Source organism: Sciurus vulgaris (genome assembly GCF_902686455.1).
Source record: "Sciurus vulgaris genome assembly, chromosome: 7".
Classification (NCBI taxonomy): Eukaryota; Metazoa; Chordata; class Mammalia; order Rodentia; family Sciuridae; genus Sciurus; species Sciurus vulgaris.
In genome coordinates, this window is record NC_136467.1 from 65383953 (window position 1) to 65405661 (window position 21709).

General features: G+C 32.8%; 1 protein-coding gene across 1 annotated transcript in view; it reads left to right on the forward strand.

Moving 5' to 3' along the window:
* Positions 1 to 21709, forward strand: part of FBXL4 (F-box and leucine rich repeat protein 4) — a 75462-nt gene that overhangs the window by 19109 nt on the left and 34644 nt on the right. The window contains exons 4-6 of the mRNA XM_079148659.1: positions 171 to 516; positions 8787 to 9031; positions 17007 to 17220. Of these exons, the coding sequence (XP_079004785.1) occupies positions 171 to 516; positions 8787 to 9031; positions 17007 to 17220 (805 nt within the window). The remainder of the gene's footprint in view (positions 1 to 170; positions 517 to 8786; positions 9032 to 17006; positions 17221 to 21709) is intronic.

The following is a 21709-nucleotide window of genomic DNA, read 5'->3' on the forward strand; positions in this document are numbered from 1 at the left end:
TTTAGCTTTAAAATTTTTTTTCATATCTTGGAAACAATTCTTACGTTTGATTCTATTCACCTTACTTGGCATATTTCTCACTGTAGTATATTGGGAATGGGGCTATAATTTTAAGGTACTGGTAGATCTCATTCTAAACTGTATTATAGGGAAGTTTCTTTCTTTGGCAGATGGGAGATTCTTTGGTCAGAGAGACCTTCGAAGGTGAATGCTTCCCAGGCTCGCCAGTTTAAACCTTGTATTAAGCAGATAAATTTTCCCACCAATCTTATTCGACTGGAAATAAATAGTTCTCTTCTGGATTATTACACTGAATTAGATGCAGTTGTGCTACATGGTATGAAGGACAAGCCAGTGCTTTCTCTCAAGACTTCACTTATTGACATGAATGATCTGGAAGATGATGACTATGAAGAAAAGGATGGTTGTGGAATGGACAATCTTAACCAAAAATTTAGCAGTACTGCCCTCAGGGAAGGGCCAAATAATGGATATTTTGATAAACTGCCATATGAGGTAAGCCAACTATGTTAAGTAGCAATATTATATAGAACAGTATAGATCTTTAAAAATGTTTGGAAATTACTATTTATTATACTAGCTATTAGAGGAATTGGAAGCATTAGTAAGGCAGTATTCTGATGTGTTGCATATTTTGGTTTTGGAAAAAGACAAAAAACTGATTTTGCTGATTTTGTTTGTATTAACTTCAGTAATTCTGGGTAAACTATTAAATGTATGTTGTTTATCATTAAATAGCAATAACTAAATACATAAACCAATAATAATGTTATAATGTAATTCATAATTATACATTATAAGTGTTAGTGGTATGTGCAGTTTTATGTCAGTTACATTAAAGATTATTTGCTATTAAAAATAAGAGAAATAATAAGATTTTGAGATGAATGTTTATTCTATTTAATAGTCCAGAGCTTTCTTTCCTCAGTATCATTTATGTTTCCATACTAACTCTGGTATATCTTCTTCTAACTCTAAATTTTGGTCTAGGCAGGTCCAGAGTGCCTTTCTCTTTCTCTGGAAATACTTTTTTTTCTTTTGTATCTTGTTTGAAGTCTTTTTTTCAGTGTACCTCCACGGGAACACTTGTGTAGCATTCCTGGCTCCCAGGTATCAAATGCCAGTAAGTGTTTCATAGTCATGTTACACCAAAACCTTTCCCCACCAGTTTCCAAATATCCTTGGCAGTGATAGTGGGGGCCAGGCATTTAGATCTCTCCTAAAAACTATGTGGGCCTAAAAATAATATAATCAATTTTCTTTTTTAATAAACATTTACAGACTAAAATTTTAACCAACCTAGATATCTCCCTTCCAAATTGTTGGTATTTCAGATTTCACCATAATTACACAGGTAGCTTAACTTCCATGAAACAATAAGGCAGCCTCTTGAATGCCTATCAGTAATTATAATGTTTGTATAACATTTTATGGCTAAAACACTGTGCGATATCTGTAAAGTAGCTATTAAAATTGTTAGACATAGATTTTAAGGTCCAAAGTTCTAGGTCAAGTCTTGTGTTATGGAAAGGAAGCTTCACAGATTGGATAAGACCATCTTGGGAGGAAAGAGGAAAGATGAAGCAGACTTGAATTGGGGCAGAGAGGAGTGTGAGATATTGAGAGTGTTGCTCCTCAGGACTCTCGGGAGATTGGTCTTGGCAACGGGGGTAGCAGTTCATCTGAAGGAGAATGAATCACTTTTTGATTTTTGTCCATTTTCTTTATTTTTTTGTATTTAAAAAAATTTATACATGTTTATAGGGTAATAATGTCTGCCTTATTCTACTGTCCTTCCCATCCCCACTGCCTCACCCCTCTCCTCACTCCCCTCCGCTTAATCCACAGTTCCTTCATTCATCCCTATCCATTCCCCACTATGGATCAGCATCTGCTTATTAGATAAAACATTTGAACTTTGGGTTTTTGGGATTGGCTTATTTCACTTAGTGTGATATTCTCTAGTTCCATCCATTTACCTAATTACCATTTACATAATTTCATTCTTCTTCAAGGCTGAGTAATTTTTCATTGTGTATATATACCACATTTTCTTTATCCATTCATCTGTTGAAGGGCATCTAGGTTGGTTCCATAGTTTAGCTGTTGTGAATTGAGCTGCTATAAACATTGATGTGGCTGTGTTACTGTAGTATGCTGATTTTAAGTCCTTTGAGGATAAACTGAGGAGTGGGATAGCTGGGTCAGATTTTATCCATTTGCTAAAACTAGAAAATAGAAATTTACATTCAATAATTTATTTTGAACAGTTTGTTGAATTTTATTCAGGCCTGATAAAATGCTTGACATATAGCATTTGAATGGAAACAGAGGGAAACTTTGGACAGAGGGAAGAGAGTATACAAAGGTCAGAAGTGAAATTCTGTGACCTGTTTGGAAATTGCAGCATTTTAGTATGGCTGAAACATCCGATTTGATAGCAGAAGCTGCATGAAATTAGATGGAGGTTTAGGGTTGCCGTAGTGTACAACTCCATTCACTTGGACAACAATTATTAGGACACCCTAGCCTTGGCAGTGCACATCCTACTCTGCTGTACCTACCTCTGGGTTTTGCCAACAGGTTTGTATTTTAACCCTTCACCTAGTGATCCTCAGGGTACTGTCTTATTGTGGTATATAGCAAAATTAGTTGGGGAGTCAAATAAGATTTTGTAAATAATTTACTTTTGCTAAAATAACTAGAGCAGATTCATGATTATAATTTCATACTCACTTTCTTCTGTTGTTCTTACACTGTCTTTGAGTGGGAGGGAGAGAAAGATGTGGAATAATAGTTAATATTCCAGAAATTATCCATAATATTCAAGCATTTTTGCACATGTTTTGGCTGACAATTAGAATAATTTTCCCAATGTTTTGGGTTCATATGAATTTGTCTTTCATATGGATATGGCTCATGGCATAAAAATGATTGTGAACATTGAAGGTTTTGTTTATTTTAAGGAAGAGGATTGTAAAATGAGATTTATGTCTTAGATTACTCTGTGGTAAATGGAGAATAGACCAACAGGAAGTCAGGATGGGAGGTAGAGGTCTCAGTTGGGAAACTACTTCAATAATTTAGACAAGAATTTATGAAGCTTTGCAAGTTGGAATGTTTGAAGAAGACCTTAGGGGGGAGAAATATTTCAGAAATTCAAAAGTTTGTAATTAAAAGTAACTGGTGAATGTGGAGATGAAAAACATCAGAGTGACTTTTAGGTTTCAAGTTGTAATGATTTGGTGGGTGGACATGTCATTAATTATAAAACAGTAGATGAGGATAGGAAGCTACCTGTGATTCATCAAAGCAGACTAGTTGAGAATAGTGGGTACTTGCTACGTGAGTTGGCAACCCAGGAAGGTCTGAGTTTACATTTGAATGAGTCATCTCTAAATAGGACAAGGGCACCATGGTAGATGAAGTTGATCAGTGAAACACTGTGATGTTTGAATAAAGGGCCAAGAGTAGAATTCTGGAAATACTGACATCCAAGAATCTCATAGAGGAAAATAAGCCAGAAAAGGGGCTTGGGACAAAGATGAGAGAGTCTTCAACCAAACTATTAGGAAGCTGAAAAGGTCTAGAAGCCATAAAAAGACGTTAGCTATAGAGGATTGTTTCAAGTGCCCACTGGTTTTGGTCAGTGAGAGAACTTCAATTATAGTACTTTACCATGATCAATTTAATGGAGCTGTTATTGTAAGGTGAGGAATGGGAGAATGTTACCATACTTGTTCCCATATTTAGTCTCTGTGGACAAAACCAGGAGATAGAATTAGTATTCTTGGAAGGACATTAGTTAACTATGATGAAAGAAGAGTACCATGTGAAGAGTTAATGCTGCAGAATATAATTAATGATCTCATAGAGTAGACTGAGTTTTGAGGCAGATAGATCAACTATTTTTTGGAGTTCTCAAGGAGAGAAGCAGCAGCAGAGACAAAAAGTGTTTAGTCTCTGAGAATAAGCAGAAAAATAGTTCTGTTAATATACTCTAATTATGTGCTTTAACATGCATAATAAGACTGTGCACCAAAAATGAATGACAGTTGGCATCCTGGCTAATATGCCACCATTTGTGTCATACTCAAAAAAATAGAATATAAAAGTGAGGGAGGATATAAAACTATTATAGGTATTATCTCATCTAATAGCTTTCCTTTTGAAGAAAAAGAGTCAGTAGTGGATGATGCAACAGAGTGTAAAGGTTTCTGTGATATGGATTGAGAGAGGTTTCAGCCTATTTGTATGAGGAAGGGACGGAGTCAGTAAAGAAAAAGTTTCAAATACATGCAAAGGGTTTAACTGATACAATAAACTCTTATAGAAGAAACCAGGATATAGAATTAGTATTCTTGGAAGGACATTAATTAGCTATCATGAAAGCAAAGTACCATATAAAGAGTTAATACTGCAAAGTACAATGAATGATCTCAAAGAGTTTTGAGGGCTGATAAATTAACTGTTTTGGGAGTTCGCCCAGCATGTCCTATCCTGTCTTCATTGTGTTATACAAAGATACTCTGTACTAGGATTCCCCTCAAAAACACATTTTGACAGAAAGGAGATATTAGGGTAATGATTAATGGGTATTGTCTTGTAGACCTAAAACCTACTATTATTATTATTTTTTTTTTTGCAGTGCTGGGGATTGAACCCAGGGCCTTGTGCTTGCAAGGCAAGCACTGTACCAACTGAGCTATATCCCCAGCCAAATCTTTTATTTAATCAAAATCAAAACTGCTCTTTCACATGTCATTGTCATGATTGTAATGACTCTTCATTCTTTTTACAGTTTAATATTTGCTTAGAACTTAATACTAACTATAAAAATGTTTTCATATAATATATACCTTTAAATATGGTGATTTTTCTTTGGAACTATGCCAAAAGTTTCTGGGGGTTATTTAAATAACCATCTGGAAAAAGTAAATTATTTATCTTCTGTTACAGGATGTCTCTGCACTAACTGCTTAAAAATTCTACCACAATAACTGAAACAATTTGAGTTAATTCTGCAGATTTCAGATTATTACTGTTGTCAAGCTCAGACTATTTGTGGTTTCTTTCAAACATTTATGAAACAGACAATTCCTGTATCATTTAAACTTTTTCATAGCATAAAGAAGCCATTGTCAACTCTTACATGAAGCCAGGGTAATAATTAAGATAGCACACAAAAAGAAAACTATTAGACCAATTTTACATATATGAACAAAGGCAAATAGAATTATTTTAAAAGGATAATACAACAAAATCATTCAGAATTTGTTCCTGGAATTTGAGGGTTTTTTTCATGTTAGAGAATTTGTGTAATAATACCATAGTACTAGGTTAAAAGAAGAATCCTATGATCATTCAGTAGATGTGCAAACCAGTTGATAAGTGACAGCTATTTAGATAATTGTATTTTTTAAACATTTTCTTTAAATGATAAATATTTTGTTAATCTGTCGTACCAGTTGTCTATTAACAAATATCATGAAAGAAATAAAAATTGTAATTTTTGGAAAGGAGGCTGCAAATCATCATTTGCAGACAAAAAAAATGTTTATAAATCAGAAACACAGGAGAATACATCAAAAACTGTTAGGAACAATGAGTAAATTAGTAGGTTACAAAGTTAATAGACAAACTGATAGCATTAGGAACTCCAGAAACATGTCATAGCATGCCTCAAGGAGGAAGACACAATAAAGCAAAAAGGTCAGTTTTCCTTAAAGTAATTATGTGTTTAATTAAGTCCCATTTAAAATGCAAGCAGAATTATTTCATGGAAAAATTCACCTAAGAAATATGAAAATAATTAGGAAAATTCCAGAAAAGAAGAATGTTGGAGGGGCATTGTCTTGACTCTCATTTGCGACCAAATAATCCAGTGCATTCCAACACATACATTGAAGAAAGATTAGAAAAAGAAGTATATTTAGCTTGGAACAAATGCCCACCCCGTTGTTGGTCCCAGTTGTGGTGCTATATAGCACCTGTTTTGCTATCTTTTAGTAATGGGGTTATAATAAATTATATTAGTGTAACCAGAAAAAGAAAACATTTGACTCATAAAGTAAATCAAGGTAACAAAGAAATGTACCACCCCTAATTCACAAAGATACCAGGATCAACCGCTAATAGAACTATATAACATTCTGATAATGCTGTAAAGACTGGAATGTTAAACCCTCAAAAGCTTGAATCATATCTTTTCTTCCTTCATTACGCTTTTAGGTTTTTCAAGAATTTGGAATACTAAGGCTTACCTTTTTTTTTCTGTATTTTTTATTGGTGCATTATAGTTGTACATAGTGGTGGGATTTATTGTTACATATTCATAGTGCACACAATATAACAATATAATTTGGCCAATATCATTCCCAATATCATTTCCTTTTATTCTTCTCCCTCCCCTGGTCCCTTTCCTCTATTCTATTGACTCCGGTTGATTTTCATGAGACCTCCTCCCCATCTTTGTTTACCTTTTACCTCTCTAGCTTCCACATATGAGGGAAAAAAAAAAAAAAAAAAAAAAACAAAACAGGTGACCCATGACTTTCTGAGTTTGACTTATTTTGCTTAACATAGTATTTTCAAGTTTCATCCATTTTCCTGCAGATGACATAATTTCATTTTTATTTTTGACTGAATAAAATTCCATTGTCCAACACAAACACTTAAAAATTTGGAAGAAAACTTATTTTACCTAGAGCATTATTGAAATGGGAGAATAATGGATAGATATATGAAACAGAATAGATAGAATCCAGAAATACATTATTATTATGTCACATCTATGGAATGGAATGATGTGGATCTGTTTGTGCAGATGGAGAAAGAACTACAGAATATATCATGAATTGAGAAAAGCAAAGTGCTGAATAGTATTTATACTATCATTCCTTTAGTGTATATCCAAGAATAGAAATTTCATACACATTTATTTGGAAAATGTCAGAAAAACCATTAACATACTTTTCTCTGGGGAGAGAATTAATAGAATTGAGGGTAGAGAGGGAGAAATTTTTTTCTACTTTCTTCAATGTTTCTATTTTCTAATTTTTTAACAGAATTTTTGTTGGTTGTACCATATTTTACATGTAACGGGGTTATCTCGATGAGATTTGCTAAAGAAAATTCAATCGTGGTAGGGATAGGAACCACTGCATGAAATTTTGCAGTGGAAGAGAGAGATTGGACTAACTGCAAATACCTCATGGGTAGGTGGGGATTTATATCTAACCAACATGTTGAGTGTGAGTAGATGGAAAAATTACTAAGAAGAAACATCAGGAGAAAGGGGGATTTGGACTAAACCGAACTAACAGGATTCATCCTAGAATAGGAGATCAGGCATTCTCTGGAGGATGGTAGAGGATGAAGGTTCTTGAAAAACTAACTTAGGAGGAATTATTAGGCTTTTTGCTAAAACTGGATTTGATAAGGAAGTACACAAATGAACCTAGAATGTCTAGAAGCTTAACTTAAGTTTTTGATCAAGCAGAGAATCTTTGTCAGCTTTTGGACAAATTATTATCTTCCTTCTCTTTATCTGTCTTCATAATAAACATACTTACAGATATACATATATCCTAATGTTATTTTTTAAAGCCTAGTTCAAATGTTAAAAGTAAATAGCAAGAACACCCCAAACCTGAGCATCAGCTGATTAATAAATATATCGCATTATATTATACATGTTATTTAAAGATCATACTGTTGTTACTCTATTTTGTAATATTTTGGCCCCAAACAGTGGAAATCTGACCTAAAATTTATACTGAACCTGGAAAGTAAATTGAAAAGATGATAATTTTCAATTAAAGGGCATAATTATAAAACAAAGTTTACTAAATGCCCTACATTAAATTTTAAAAAATTCTCATCTAAGTAAGATTTGAACATTTAGCAATTGTTTGATTTTATTTTTATGATTCTTGGTTCAATATAGGCTATTTAAGCAGTTGTTCTTTGTAAACTAGTTTAGAAGCACCCAATTGTTCATTAAGGAAAAAACAAATCTTGGACTAGTTTGAGATAATTGAGAGTAAAACATCTTTTTGATTCCGTGTGGTTTATTTTTATATATATTTGTTACTCCATTATTGCTGCCAGCTGCCTTAAGTGCCTTTTTTTCTTTTTCCTGGAATTCTACAATAGTTCCTTGGTTTGTTGCCTTTCCTGTCGCCCTTGTCCCCCGTCAGGATAAATCTAAGCTCCTCTGTGAGGCTTTATGTCGTTACTACTATTTTCACCTAATTTGCTCCTCTCCTTTAAAACTGAGCCCTCCTGGCACAAGTACATTTTCACTTTGGAATTAGGTATGTGTCTTGTGTTAGCCTTTAGTAGCATTGTGTTTCTTTCTATCAATGCTATTAAAATTCATCCTTGTAATTAGTAGTCCCCACGGTGGACTGTAGCACTCTGAGAATGGGAACATTTTGTTTGGCATGTAGTAAAGGCTGAGTCTGTGAAAAACTGTATTATTCAACAAATTATTGAAACTTTATTTTGCACCCTAAAGAAAAAGTTGCCAACATGAGCTGAATATTTGAACAATTTTTTTTATATTTGAACAATTTTGAAATGCAATATAATCATCTGTATGTATGATTTCTTTCTATTTGGATGATTTTGTTAATTGTTGGTTTATTTTCTCTGTGGAAATATTATAAAATGTAACACTGTATTAGGCCACATTATATGTTTAATAAAATGATCTTACTCTTTTTCACTCTTGATGATCTTGGTTTCTCTGTTTTGGGTAGCTCATTCAACTGATTCTGAATCACCTTACACTACCAGACCTGTGTAGATTAGCACAAACTTGCAAACTGCTGCACCAGCATTGCTGTGATCCTCTGCAGTATATCCACCTCAATCTGCAGCCATACTGGGCAAAGCTAAATGACACTTCTCTGGAGTTCCTGCAGGCTCGATGTACTCTTGTCCAATGGCTTAACTTATCTTGGACTGGCAATAGAGGCTTCATCTCTGTTGCAGGATTTAGCAGGTTAGTGCAAAGCCTTATTGAGGTTTTCTTCATTTGCAGGCTACACTTACTATGTAATAGTTTTCATAATAAATGTTTAAAATTCTATACTATGTATCTTACAGAAATTAAAAAAGAAATATGGTTTATATTTAGAATGTTGATGATTATAAAAGTAAAAGTATTTTAGCATTCTCTTCAGCTAAACTATAAAGAAACTGGTACACTCCTGTAATCCCAGCTATTTGGGCTAGATTGGGCAATTTAGTTAGACCCTGTCTCAAAGTGAAAAGGGCTGGGGGATATATTCAGTGGCAGAGCACTCCTGAATTCAGTCTGCCGCATAAAAAAATTCTTTATCTCTTATTTTTTAAATCTCAACTGACTTTCAACAGAACTTTTATTTCTATTCCCATATTTTCAGCTGAGATGATTAACACATTTAAAAAACTATTTCCAAATCAAAATCTACCTCTCTAATGTGATTTGTCAGAAATGGAAAACAATTTATTACAGAACATTTTTAATTAAACCTTAATTACATGTGCAATACATCACCCAAATTTAGAAGCTCATTTAAACTAATTATGTTGAAAATGCAATTGCATGCTAGACGACCACACTTGCAGACCTGCCCAGGTGTTTCTGCTCCTTTCTATTTAAGCATTTTGTCTCCTTACTATTAAATGTCACCTGTTAAACATTTGAAAGCTTGAACAAGTGCATATTCATTTAGTAATGCCATAGTAATTTTTCTTATGATACAAACAGGTGTGTTTCTTAACCTTGATGGTAGTTGTTCTCACTGTATGCTACATATGATTCCATTATTTTCATGAAGTTAAATAACGGATTATAAACTTTGTGGAAATTACCTGTTATTTTTAATTACTGAACAGAATTTTAACCTATTTTTACAAACCAAAAATGAACTGCAGCTATCCCTGCACATATCTCCAGCCAAATGCATTTTTGTACAGTGGTTTTAGAATTAGAAATTTGTATATGGAGCCTTCTTTTCACTTGACTCAGATTATAAAAATAAAGATGCAGTTCTGAAATAAATATTTTAACATTAGTTTTGAATAAAGTCCCTACTATATGAAATAGGAACAATGTATTCAAAATGCTAACAATGATAGTTTCTATATCAGATTAAAAAAATACAAGTAGTAAGACTGTTGGAACCATGGAAAACTGAGTTTCTTTTCTGCCAGAAGTAGATTCAGGGAAATGGCTCATTGCTAGACATGTGACCCTTGTGCAGTAAAACACACTATGGGGCATAAAGAGGATGATCCCTTTCCTTCCCATCATAAAGGCCATAGCTAACATACTATATCAAAAGACAGGTTAAAAAAAAGCTTAAAAAATTTATTTTGTCATAGTTTTATATGATACAGGACCTTTCAGATACATGAGAAAGACCCAAAGATACATGAGAAACTGTCTGATGTTATGCTTAGGTTCAGTGAAGCAAGGACACGCATGTAAAAATGGATTGGACAAAAAGCATATGATGTAATAGTAATGGACTGAGTGGGGAAACCTAGCAAGTTCTGTCTATTCAGATTTTTCTTTGTGTTGTAGAATTTCTTCTTAAATATGGGACAGGACTTCTCTAGAATGAGATTATTGTGAACTAGTGTCGGACAAGGGTGTGTCAGAATTTCTTTATGGCTAGCCAGCCCCTAAACAGAAAGGCAGGGCTGAAGGTTAGAGTAATATGTTTAGGCTTTATGGCTTGCTTTCTACTATCTATTCTACTATCTATGTCCTGTCTTGAGGAAGAATAATTCTGGTTTCTCTGACTTATTCTGGGGGAGAAAGGTGGGCAAGAGATAGAGGCCAGGAGAAAGTCAGAGAAACTTTGGTGCTGAGGCTGTAACTGAGACCTTCCAGTGTCTTTTAGTTCAAAGTTCTCAGCATGGCAAAGCTCTAAACTTTGAAGTATAATTTTCTGAATCCTAGAAATAGCTAAGTTCTTTTTACTCTCTGTACCCCAAATGTATCCACTTTGTTTGTAAAATTTTCTCTCTGCTAATAGGACCAAGAAGAACTGAAGCTAATGATGATGATTTAGAGCATATATTATTGATAATAAACCAGAAACAATAGAATATGAGACAGAACACTTGATGTCAGTAAGCATTATTTTACAATATACAAATGTTTAGGTCATTTTAATTATTCTTACAGCATTTTCCACTATTAGAAAGTTGTTTTTATCCTTTATGGCAAGGCAGGGTAGGATATTTTTAAAAATATATTTATTTTTTAGTTGTAACTGGACATTATATTTTTAATGTGGTGCTAAGGATCGAACCCAGTGCCTCACATGTGCTAGGCAAGCACTCTACCACTGAGCCACAACCTTGGCATGGTAGTGGGTATTTTTGACCATGTAAAAATATATGATATACAGTTCCTTCCTTCATCAGAGAAGATAAAGTTATAAAGATAAAATGTAAACATACTATTTACATATTTTTATAAGTAAAATAACAGGGTGGCAACTAATGATTGTAGACATTAGATAAAACATTGGTAGAGAATGGCTGAGGTCCAGTTTCTTGGGCAATGTGCTGCATGTGATCATGATAATGAGTAAAATGTAAAGGTAAAATCAAATGAGTTTTTTTTTTTTTTAACATTCTCTATGTAGCTTATTTGGATGCATTAGAAAAAACACATGTTGTGAGAAGAAAACTAAGCAGTTATTTTTTTTTTAATTTTAGGCTAGTAATAGGTAAAGATTGTCTTTTGAGAAGGTAGAATTCCAGTCACTTTCTCACCAGCAATTTTCTTCCATTTTTCTGTTCACCCAGATGAGTTTCTGTGGGCCTATTTGAATAATCACAAAAGTGCATATAAAAATCCTCCATATTTTACTGTAGTATTTCAGTCAATAAAACCAAAAATTTTCCTAGCATTCCTTTAAACCTAGTCACTGTTTCCGTTAAGAAAAGAAAGTTAAAATAACAGGAAGAGAAAAAATTTGGGAAGGGTGGGGGGCATGTTGGAGGTTTGCCTACTGATTGCTATTGGCCCCCTTAACTTGACTGCTGAATTGACAGTCATTTTAGATTGTAGGCAGCATTCCCAGAATAAACAATAAATATTCATGTCTTGATTATTAATGAATAACCTATGAATAAGTAACCTATGAATAAGTATGGCCTATTTATGCTCATTACTGTGAAGAAGACTTATTTATAATACTTTAAAGAAAAAAATGTACATTTTAAAGCTAGAGGCCAATGATGATGATGAGCTGCTTTTTGAGTAACTCTTTAGGAAAAAGTTTGATGTAGTTACTTTTGTTGCCTAAAAACCTTGTCTTTACAAATTAGAACTGTTTAACTCGATTTTAAAGAACTTTTTTATGAATTTGTATTATTCAGAATAGCAGAGAAATAGTTTAAATTGGAATAACAAGAACATAAAACTTTTAATCAGTTATTAAAAATCCTGTTCCATCCACTTATTTGTGATTTGCAACTTTGAGTACTGCTCATGAATATCATTACTCATTAAAATTACATCCATTGTAATTCCATTTTTATAATACAGTTCTCTATAGCCTTAGATATTTCTTTGCCTCCCTGCATGTTTGTGCTTTAAAGCTTCATCACTTTATTTTGTTGAAAAGGCCTTAGGTCCATTTTTTCTCTACTGTTTTTCTTCAAATAGGTGCCAAATCACCCTGATCTTTACCTAAATTATTGCAGGTTTTTACCCTTACACCCTTTTAGTTATTCTAAATAGTTTGTATTCATTCCTTAAAGAAACCATTCTTGGGTACTTTCTAGATTCAAGAACTTTACAGATGTTTTCACACAGAATTAGAGTTTTGTAGTGTAAAGAGCTTAATATATTCTTTATTCAGTTGCCTGAATATATTTTATACAGGTTTCCTCTTTTAGATTGTCAGGTCCGAGACAGTAGGAACAATTTCTTTTCCACTTTTTCTACCATTATTGGATAGTACCATACTCAGTTAAGCAAGAAGTTTTGTTTTTAATGGCTTTATTTTGAACCAGAATTTTTTTTTTTTTTTTGTGGTGCTGGGGATTGAACCCAGGGCCTTGTGTTTGTGAGGCAAGCACTCTACCAACTGAGCTATATCCCCAGCCTTGAACTATATTTATTAAATAATGTTCTAAGTTATTTGTAATTAAAATTATCTTAAATATACTGTTTTATAGAACTCAGTGAGGGTCAGCTAACAACATCTAGGATTGGAATCAGAAGCCATGGATATTTATATCTAATTCTCCCTTACCTCCATATTTCAGGCAGGTTGTGAGGATTAGCGCCTTTTATTTTGTGATAAGTAAGCTCAGATTAAATCGTTCATTCATTGGATGTTAATTATTTTAGGGTGTAAGTTACCATTTAGTAAATTACTTCTTATGTACTTGTATTCTTCTGGACAAATTAATTTACATCATAAGGAAAAGCAATTTACTTTACTCTCCAGAGACTCCTTTTCTCATAGTAGGAGATGTAGTTCAGATTTGTTTATCTGAACTTAGGTATCCTCATAAAACCTTCAATTAAAAAAAAAAAAAAACTTTAAAAGAATTCACAATGGAGAATGAATAGCTGTAAGAATAAAGAAACTGTAATTCCCCTTTCAAGTGACCCATGTCAAGGTTGAGATGAGTAAACAGTTCACCAAGACAAAAGCATACATATAACTCTGCTTTAAAATAAAATTTCCATGAGGAGCATTAAGGAGGCTGAGGCAGGAGTATCAGGTGTTTAAAACCAGTCTCAGCAAAAGCAAGGTGCTAAGCAACTCAAGCGAGACCCTGTCTCTAAATAAAATACAAAGTAGGGCTGGCAATGTGGTTCAGTGGTCAGGTGACCTAAGTTCAATCCCTGTTACTGACTACCCCCCCCCCCAAAAAAAAAAAAGAGAAGTGATTGGTGTTCAGTGAATTGAGCTTGGTGCTGCTTCTGCTATCTTGGGATGGAGGTATTGTGAAAAGGCAAGTAATAAAGATCTTGTAAGAGATCCTGCAAGGAAGAGAGAATATAGGTATACTGATCAAATCATCTTCTCAGAGTGAAAGTATATAGTAAAAGTATTGAGAGTGAAAAAGGAAAAAATTCAGAAGAATAATATAAATATGGTCATTGCTTTATTTTGCTTTTGCATCATTAAATCAACTTGAAAGTTGGCTTTCTGGTGGTTGATTTTACAGTACTCTAAATTCTTTGGAGGAGAAAGGTTCAATAATGAGAGTGAAAAGAGGAGGAATGTCAAGTCTTCACGTCATTCCAAGTTAAATATGAAAAAGAAATGTGATCAAAGTGCTTTGCCAATAATGAAGACCATAAGGAAATAAGATGCCTTAAAGCTTTTAATTCTAAGAGGGTTAATAGACACATTTAACTTTTGTAATCTGCGAATAATTTTAGAATTATCAAATAGGATATTCTTTAATTCTCTGAGATGCTATATCTGTTTTTAGATTGCTAACTTTTTATATAATGAATAACTCCCAATAACTACTTGTTACTCTACTCAAAGTAAGGTAAATATGCTAATTTATCCTATTTCTTGGGCATAACTTGACCTTATTAAAAGAAAAATACTGTTAGTTACTAGAACTTAGTTTGTGCAAGAATAGAGGAAAATCAAATTTATGAATTAATTTTTCATAATTGGAATATTTACCCAACTAACTCTTGCTGAATGTTTATGTGCCTCATGTGCTAAGTACTAGGTACACCAAGGATCAGTTTCAAATGCCAAAGGATTTGAGGCAGCTTTTAAAATATAGAAAAATTAGTAAATAAGGAAATAATATTTAAGAGAAAAATAATGGGCAATAGATGATGCTGGAGTCCAGTCTACTGTGTTGAGGTAAGTCAATTTAGCATGCCTTGCCTATCTTTGAAATAGATCCAGAATCTGAGTATTTATCATCACATTTGTTACTACTACCTGAATCCTGTGTGCTCTCCTCTCTCCTGAATATTGATGTGGTATTCTAATGGTCCCCCTTTCCTCTTAATCTTATAACACAAAAACCAGAAGGATCCTGGGAAAACACAAGGAAGTGGTGACACTCTTCTGCTCAAAATCTCTATAGATTAGGAATTCCATTTCTCTCAAAATAAAAACCGAAATCTTTATCGTGACATGGTACCTTACCTCTCTGATCTACTTATTTCCCCCTCCCTGTGTGCCTCCTGTGTCAGCTTCCTTATTGTTCTTTGTTCTTGCCTCCAAACTAGTGTACTTGCCCTTTCCTTTACCTAGAATGTTCTTCCTGTCATCTGCTTTGCTCACTCTCTCACTGAAGCTTCTCTAAGCAAACTTCTTATTGCCCTTCCCTGCATTTATTTGCCCCTTATTGCTTTTAACCCTTTAATATACTATTTATTACTCATTTGTGTTTAGTTTCCTTCTGTCACCAAAATGTAAGTAGACTGTTTAAGAGTAGGAGTGCCTAGGCTACTACTATCTGGATCATAGTGGAAACTTAGTACCTACTTTCTGAATGAATGAACATGTTTTATGCAGACTGCAGTTTAGCTAATAACTAGCACAGGTAATAATAGGAAGACTTGTTAGAAGAGATTCAGGAAAGGATTTTGCAGGAGGAGCATCAGATGTTTAAGGGCGTGTGGGGCAATCATATTAAACATCATAAATAAAGCACATAATACAAGTACTGATAGGAGAGGTCATTGAATTTAGCAATTAAAAGAAAAGTGTGCATTTAGGAAGAGCAGAACACAGACTGCAGTGGATTAAGAATAAATGGGTATTCAGGCATAAATAGTACATGTGACTACTAGGTTATTTGCAATATTTAAAATCAATCTGAAGCAATTGAATTCTGTTGTTTAAATGTGAGCTAACCAATATTTAACTTACATTTTAATATTTGTGGGGTGCTTGACCTTTACAAATTGCTTTCACATATTATTTGATTATCAAAACCGTGGGGCAATGTGGTGAGTGTTGTTCAGGTCTTTCATTTATAGCTAAGGAAATGTGAGACTTGAAAAAATGTCTTTTCTCATGTCACTACTAGAAAGTAGTAGAACAGTATAAAAAATCCATATTTTTAACTTCTAGTTCAGTGTTATTTCCTTTATTTACTTAAGTGATCTAATTTGGTTCAGTTTTATTTTGTATGTTCCTTTATTAGTTTCTTAAATCACTTAGGAAAAAATATGTGACATAAATTAATAGTATTAATATTGCTGATGTGATACTGATGGACACGATTATGAAGAGAACTAGACAAGAATAATTGGTTCAGTTTGCTTATTTGATAAAGTTTCATACATTCAAATGCTCCTAGATTCATTTTAGTTTTAGATTTCTAACAAGTGTGGTTATGGACAGGACTGTTTTCCCCCCATTTGTAATGTAATATAAATATTGTGACCTACTCTGATAAAGCATTTTATGTCCTTTACCTTGGATTATTTCTGTAGTAGTTCAGTTATTCAATGGTAAGAGCTATAAGCAACATATTACAGCAGTGCATTTAAACAAACCTAGAAATTTTCTGAGAGGAGGATTGTCTGATTGTTTTGAAGTCATTTAATTGAAGCTGTCATTTCATGTGCAGTGTTCCAAATATATCACCCAGTTCTGAGTATTGTTATGGGGCAAATATCTTCTAAGACTTTTGAGTTTTCTTTTTTCTTTTAATCTTTATCCACTCATATGTGCATTATAGATAAGTAGGAGAAATATATCCTCTGCTTTCTTAATTTTTTACTTAGTATTAGCTGACTTTTTACATGATTGAATTTGTTTTATCTTCTCAGGTTGATTTATTTTAGCCTAACCATGAATATTTTAGCATGCAGTCAGTGAGAATTTAAGTGAAACATGTCTTATGTTTTTCATAACAGAAATTCAGTCTTCTAAGCCTTCCTCCTTAGAGTTGATATAATTTCAAAGTCCTTACAAAATGTCTTAATTTTATGAAATTCACATGGAACGTTGTTTTTATAGGTTTCTGAAGGTTTGTGGATCTGAATTAGTACGCCTTGAATTATCTTGTAGCCACTTCCTTAATGAAACTTGCTTGGAGGTTATTTCTGAGATGTGTCCAGATCTACAAGACTTAAATCTCTCATCCTGTGATAAACTACCACCTCAGGCTTTCAACCACATTGCCAAGTTATGCAGCCTTAAACGACTTGTTCTCTATCGAACAAAAGTAGAGGTAAGAATAACTCATTTACATCTTTCCTTATGTAATAACCAACTGAATATTTGTTTTCCTTTATTTGTTCATGTTATTGTAATCTCTACTTTTTGAATAAAGGTTAGGATACTATCTGACTACTTTAAAATCATGAGAGCTAATTCAGTCATTTCAGTGTTAGAGTCTATCTATATTTCTAAATTGCGAAGAAATGTTCTTCTGTTCTTCTGTTTAAAACTCTTAAATTATGCTGTGCTATTTGTGTTCTCAGATAGAGAAATGAGCAGTAAGCTAAGGTACACTGAAATGCTGGCAGGGAATGAATTAGAGAAAATGGTGGTAGGTTGGTATATAAGAGAACATTTGCCAGGAAGGGAGGAAGCAAAGAGGAATTTATCCAGGACCAGGCTTAATGGTTTAAATTTCTGACACCATAGTTCATGAGTCTCATTTAAAAAATAACATATTTCATGTCATATATAGTAGTCTACTTGCTTTTTTCATACAATATCTGTAAGGTGTCTTTCCACGTTGGCACATGTACTGTCCAATTCTTTTCATAAACTCTGTACTGTATTTTGTACCATAATCTAGTCAGTGTCCTCCAGATGATCAACATTGAGTTTTTCTAGTAATTTTCCTTTTACAAAATATCTAGCAGTAACATTATTCTGCAAATAGTTTATGTATACATAATGTTATTGCTGTAGAAAGGAGTCCTAGAAGTGGTATTGCTGGGTTAGAATGTGTGTGTAGGTTCCTGTTGTAAACACTCACTTTCTGTTATTTACTTGTTTCCTCTACAACAAACATGTTAACCTGCTTTCTATTCCTCAAGTGTTATTACATGGTCTAGCTCAGGGCTTTTTCTGTTCTGCTTGTCTGGGGTGTTTTGTCAGATTATCAAATATTTTAATGTTTTTCTAGCTCATTTTTTTAATGATGGTTTCATGGACACTGATAAAATGTAGGCTCTCTTATTATCTGTTTCTATCATATAATTCAGTTTTATTTCCTATGTAGCATCCTGTCAATCTCTGAAATGATATTTGTTTTCTTGTATTATTTTTCCTCATGGTAGGATGTATAATCATAGGTGCCACATCTATTTTTTATGCCACATTTTTAGCATCTAGAATAGGATTTGGTAGAGACTGGCCAAGATATTTGTTAAGGAAAAGAATAAAGATAACCAAATTACTTTTCCAAAATGATAGACTAATGACTTTCCCAATCTCACTGAGTATTTCAGTTTCTATGTCTCTAAAATGGGGATATTAAAAGTACAGATCTTATTTAATCACTGTGAGGATCAAAGTACATGTAATGTACTCAGGCAGTACCTGGAACATAGTAAGTTCAGTATATACTAATAAAGGTAGTAGAAGTAGTACTATTATCATGGCAGCTTTGTAGTATGTTTTACTATCTATAGAAGATTGTCCTCACTGTTCAAACATTTTTTTGGTTGGGGGAGTTCTTATTCTTCTGGATGTATCTTTCAGCAAGGATTTTTATTAGAAGGGTACTCATATTTCATTTTGCTTTCTAATAAGACTTCTCATCTGTTCAAATGTAGGTCTTGTTTTACATCTAACAACATGTTGTAGTTTTCTTCACTTAGATCCTAAATTTTTCAGGTTAATTTTATTCATGGAATGCTTAATTTTCAGGTACTATTTTCCCTTCCATTTAACTTTAATTGGTTATTGTTAGTATGAAGGATAATTTGTTTCTCTTAAGAAAATTATCTTGTATCTGTTCACCTAAGTGAAAGCTTATAATTATTCTAATTTTTTTACTTATACCTTTTGGATTTTCTAATGCATTTAGAAATTAATATGCTTTTTACTTCTTTCCCAATGTTTGAAGTGTTACTGCTAATAGAACTTCACAAATAATGTGGGAAAAAATAGAGTTATAACAGTTTTGCCAGTGTTATTTCTAATGTAGTGGAAATGTCTTTAATAATGTCTTTTCTCTTTTTATGTTTATACAACAAATATTTGAGTGCCTGTTAGGTACCTGGAACTGCTTCAGGCACTTGGACTTCTGTAGTGAACTAAACAGTTTCTCATGTAAACTTACTGTATTTATATGTTATTTGATGTTACATTCTGATTAAGAAGTCTTTAGCATCCTTATTAAGAATATTTTATGAAAAATATGTATATTGTTTTTAAATCTTATTAATAACACACAGTTCTTGTATTGCTGGGTGATCCCTTTACAGGTTTTGTTTTGTTTAGTTTTTTGTGCTGGGGATCTTACCAAGGACCTTGAGCATACGAAGCATGCACTTTACCCCTGAACTGTACTCCTAGCCCCCAATCTAGATTTTTTTTAACTTGTAAAATGAAAGGATAATGTCCCTGAATGCCATTTTAAATATGGTTTTAGCCCAGGTTTTCATTGGTCTGTTGTGAAATGATTCACAATTTCTGTAGGTATAAAATTTATCATCTATTTTCTCTTAGGTAGGACCATCCATTCTGAAATAAGGCCATACTTGTTTTTCATTGCTACCATTACTAATTTATTGCCCTTTATATTATATAGGCTGAGATCCTCTGAGCAAAATAATACCTCATTTTAAATTTTTCTGAATGTTCAACTCTAAGAAGAAATAATTATTGAATGAGTCTTTGAGAAGAAAAACCAAACTTGCTAGACATCATACATTTGTGATGATTTGTGAAAATATTATCCCATGAGATGCCTTTAAAATGTTATATATTAACATGATCTTTTTGTTAGAGAACCATGACATAGTCTGCAGTTTTCTTAAATTTGCCTTAAAAGACTGAAAGAATATGACCCTAATTTTTAAAAGTGTGATTTATCAGGATTGTGAAGATTTCATAATTCAAGAATAGAAATTTATACATATATCCGAAGTCTAGATACCATTAGTTCTAGCTTCCTTCGATTACTTAAATGAAGATGTAAAGTTATGAATGCATTAAATAAAATTTAGGTAGTACCCTATGTTTTCTATAAATTTTTAAAAATATGCTATCTGCTCTGATAACATAAAAATCACTTTCATACTATATATTTTTCTGATGTTGGATATGTAGAAAAAAATCATGGAATTGATTTTCATTGATCTAAAGTTGACATAATAAAATTTAATTATTTTAGTGATAAAAATGGCAAATTAAAAATTGAGAAAAACTTACCCAGGTTTTTATTAATGCTTCCCAAGCCTATTCACTGCTCTCTTCCCATACTTTGCTTGCTTCTATTATGTCATCATTCTTGGGATCTACATCAGAGTCCCACAAATAACTCTTAGGCAAAAGGGAAAAGGCAGTACAATCAATCAGCTGATTTCTTTTAAAAGAAGCCGAAGCCAAAGCCATAGCAGTACTGGTATTCATATCAAGGTGTAAACCTCCTGTCACTTAAGCAGATTCTTTGCTTTGAAAAAAAAAAAAAAAGAACAATCTTAGATCCCTCTTATATCTATATTCCTTGAATCCTGAACTTTATAATGTTGTTTAATGGGTACAAACAGAGAATGAGAAGACAAGATTTAGGAGACAGGTCTTTCTGTAAACCTTCCACATAGTCATTGACTGTGTTTTGAAAAGAATGAGTAGCACCTGATTTCAGCTGTCTCTGCTTGCTCTAAGGAAATATATAAGGAGAAAAAGAAAATAGAAATTGGAACTTTCTGGGAGAGATTATTTTGTTTTCAAAGGACTGGAAATTACCCAGTGCTGCTTTTACTCATTTTTCTAAACCCTACAAAAATATAAAATTAGTATTACAAAATATTGGCTCATGTATTAACCTCAGAGAGGTCAAATGTATGATATAAGAGAGTTATACTTCATGTGCCTATATACATTTTATATTAATAAACAGTATACATTTATGTCATTTTGTAAGATTTAAGCAATCTATATGTGTATAATTAATACTATTTGGATGATTTTGTAGACCTAGTTTTAGTTCGAAAGTTTGGAAAACTTACTGAATATATTCTGTTTGCTGTTATAAACATTTTGCATTATTTAATTCTTTACACCAGTTCAATGAGAGTAGGTGGTATTCCCATCTTATTATAATCAAATTAAGATCCAAAAAGGTAAATATATTGCCAAGAGCCACAAAACAGGATTTAACCCAGGTCTGGTGGACTCAGTGATGTTGTTATAATTGTAAAATATATAAGATCAAGGAAAAATAGCTATTCTAATGGCCTGGCTGCCTCCATCTAAAACATTGATTTTTCTTTAGTACTTATTCCTTTTCTGATTTGCAATTGGTAAGGAAATGTAACATTGTAACTAGCATACACACATATATCTAGTGTTAAATACAAACTATTAAATTATGTCTTATAAATTTAGTTTCAAATATTTTCTACAGGAAAATTTAGTTTTTGTCTTTCATTTTTATTATTAGCAAATCTAGTTTAAAGTGTTAGTAGTTCTGGTAAATCACAGTTATTCAAATTGCATTTACAAACATTTAAGTGAAAGTTTGTAGAATCAAT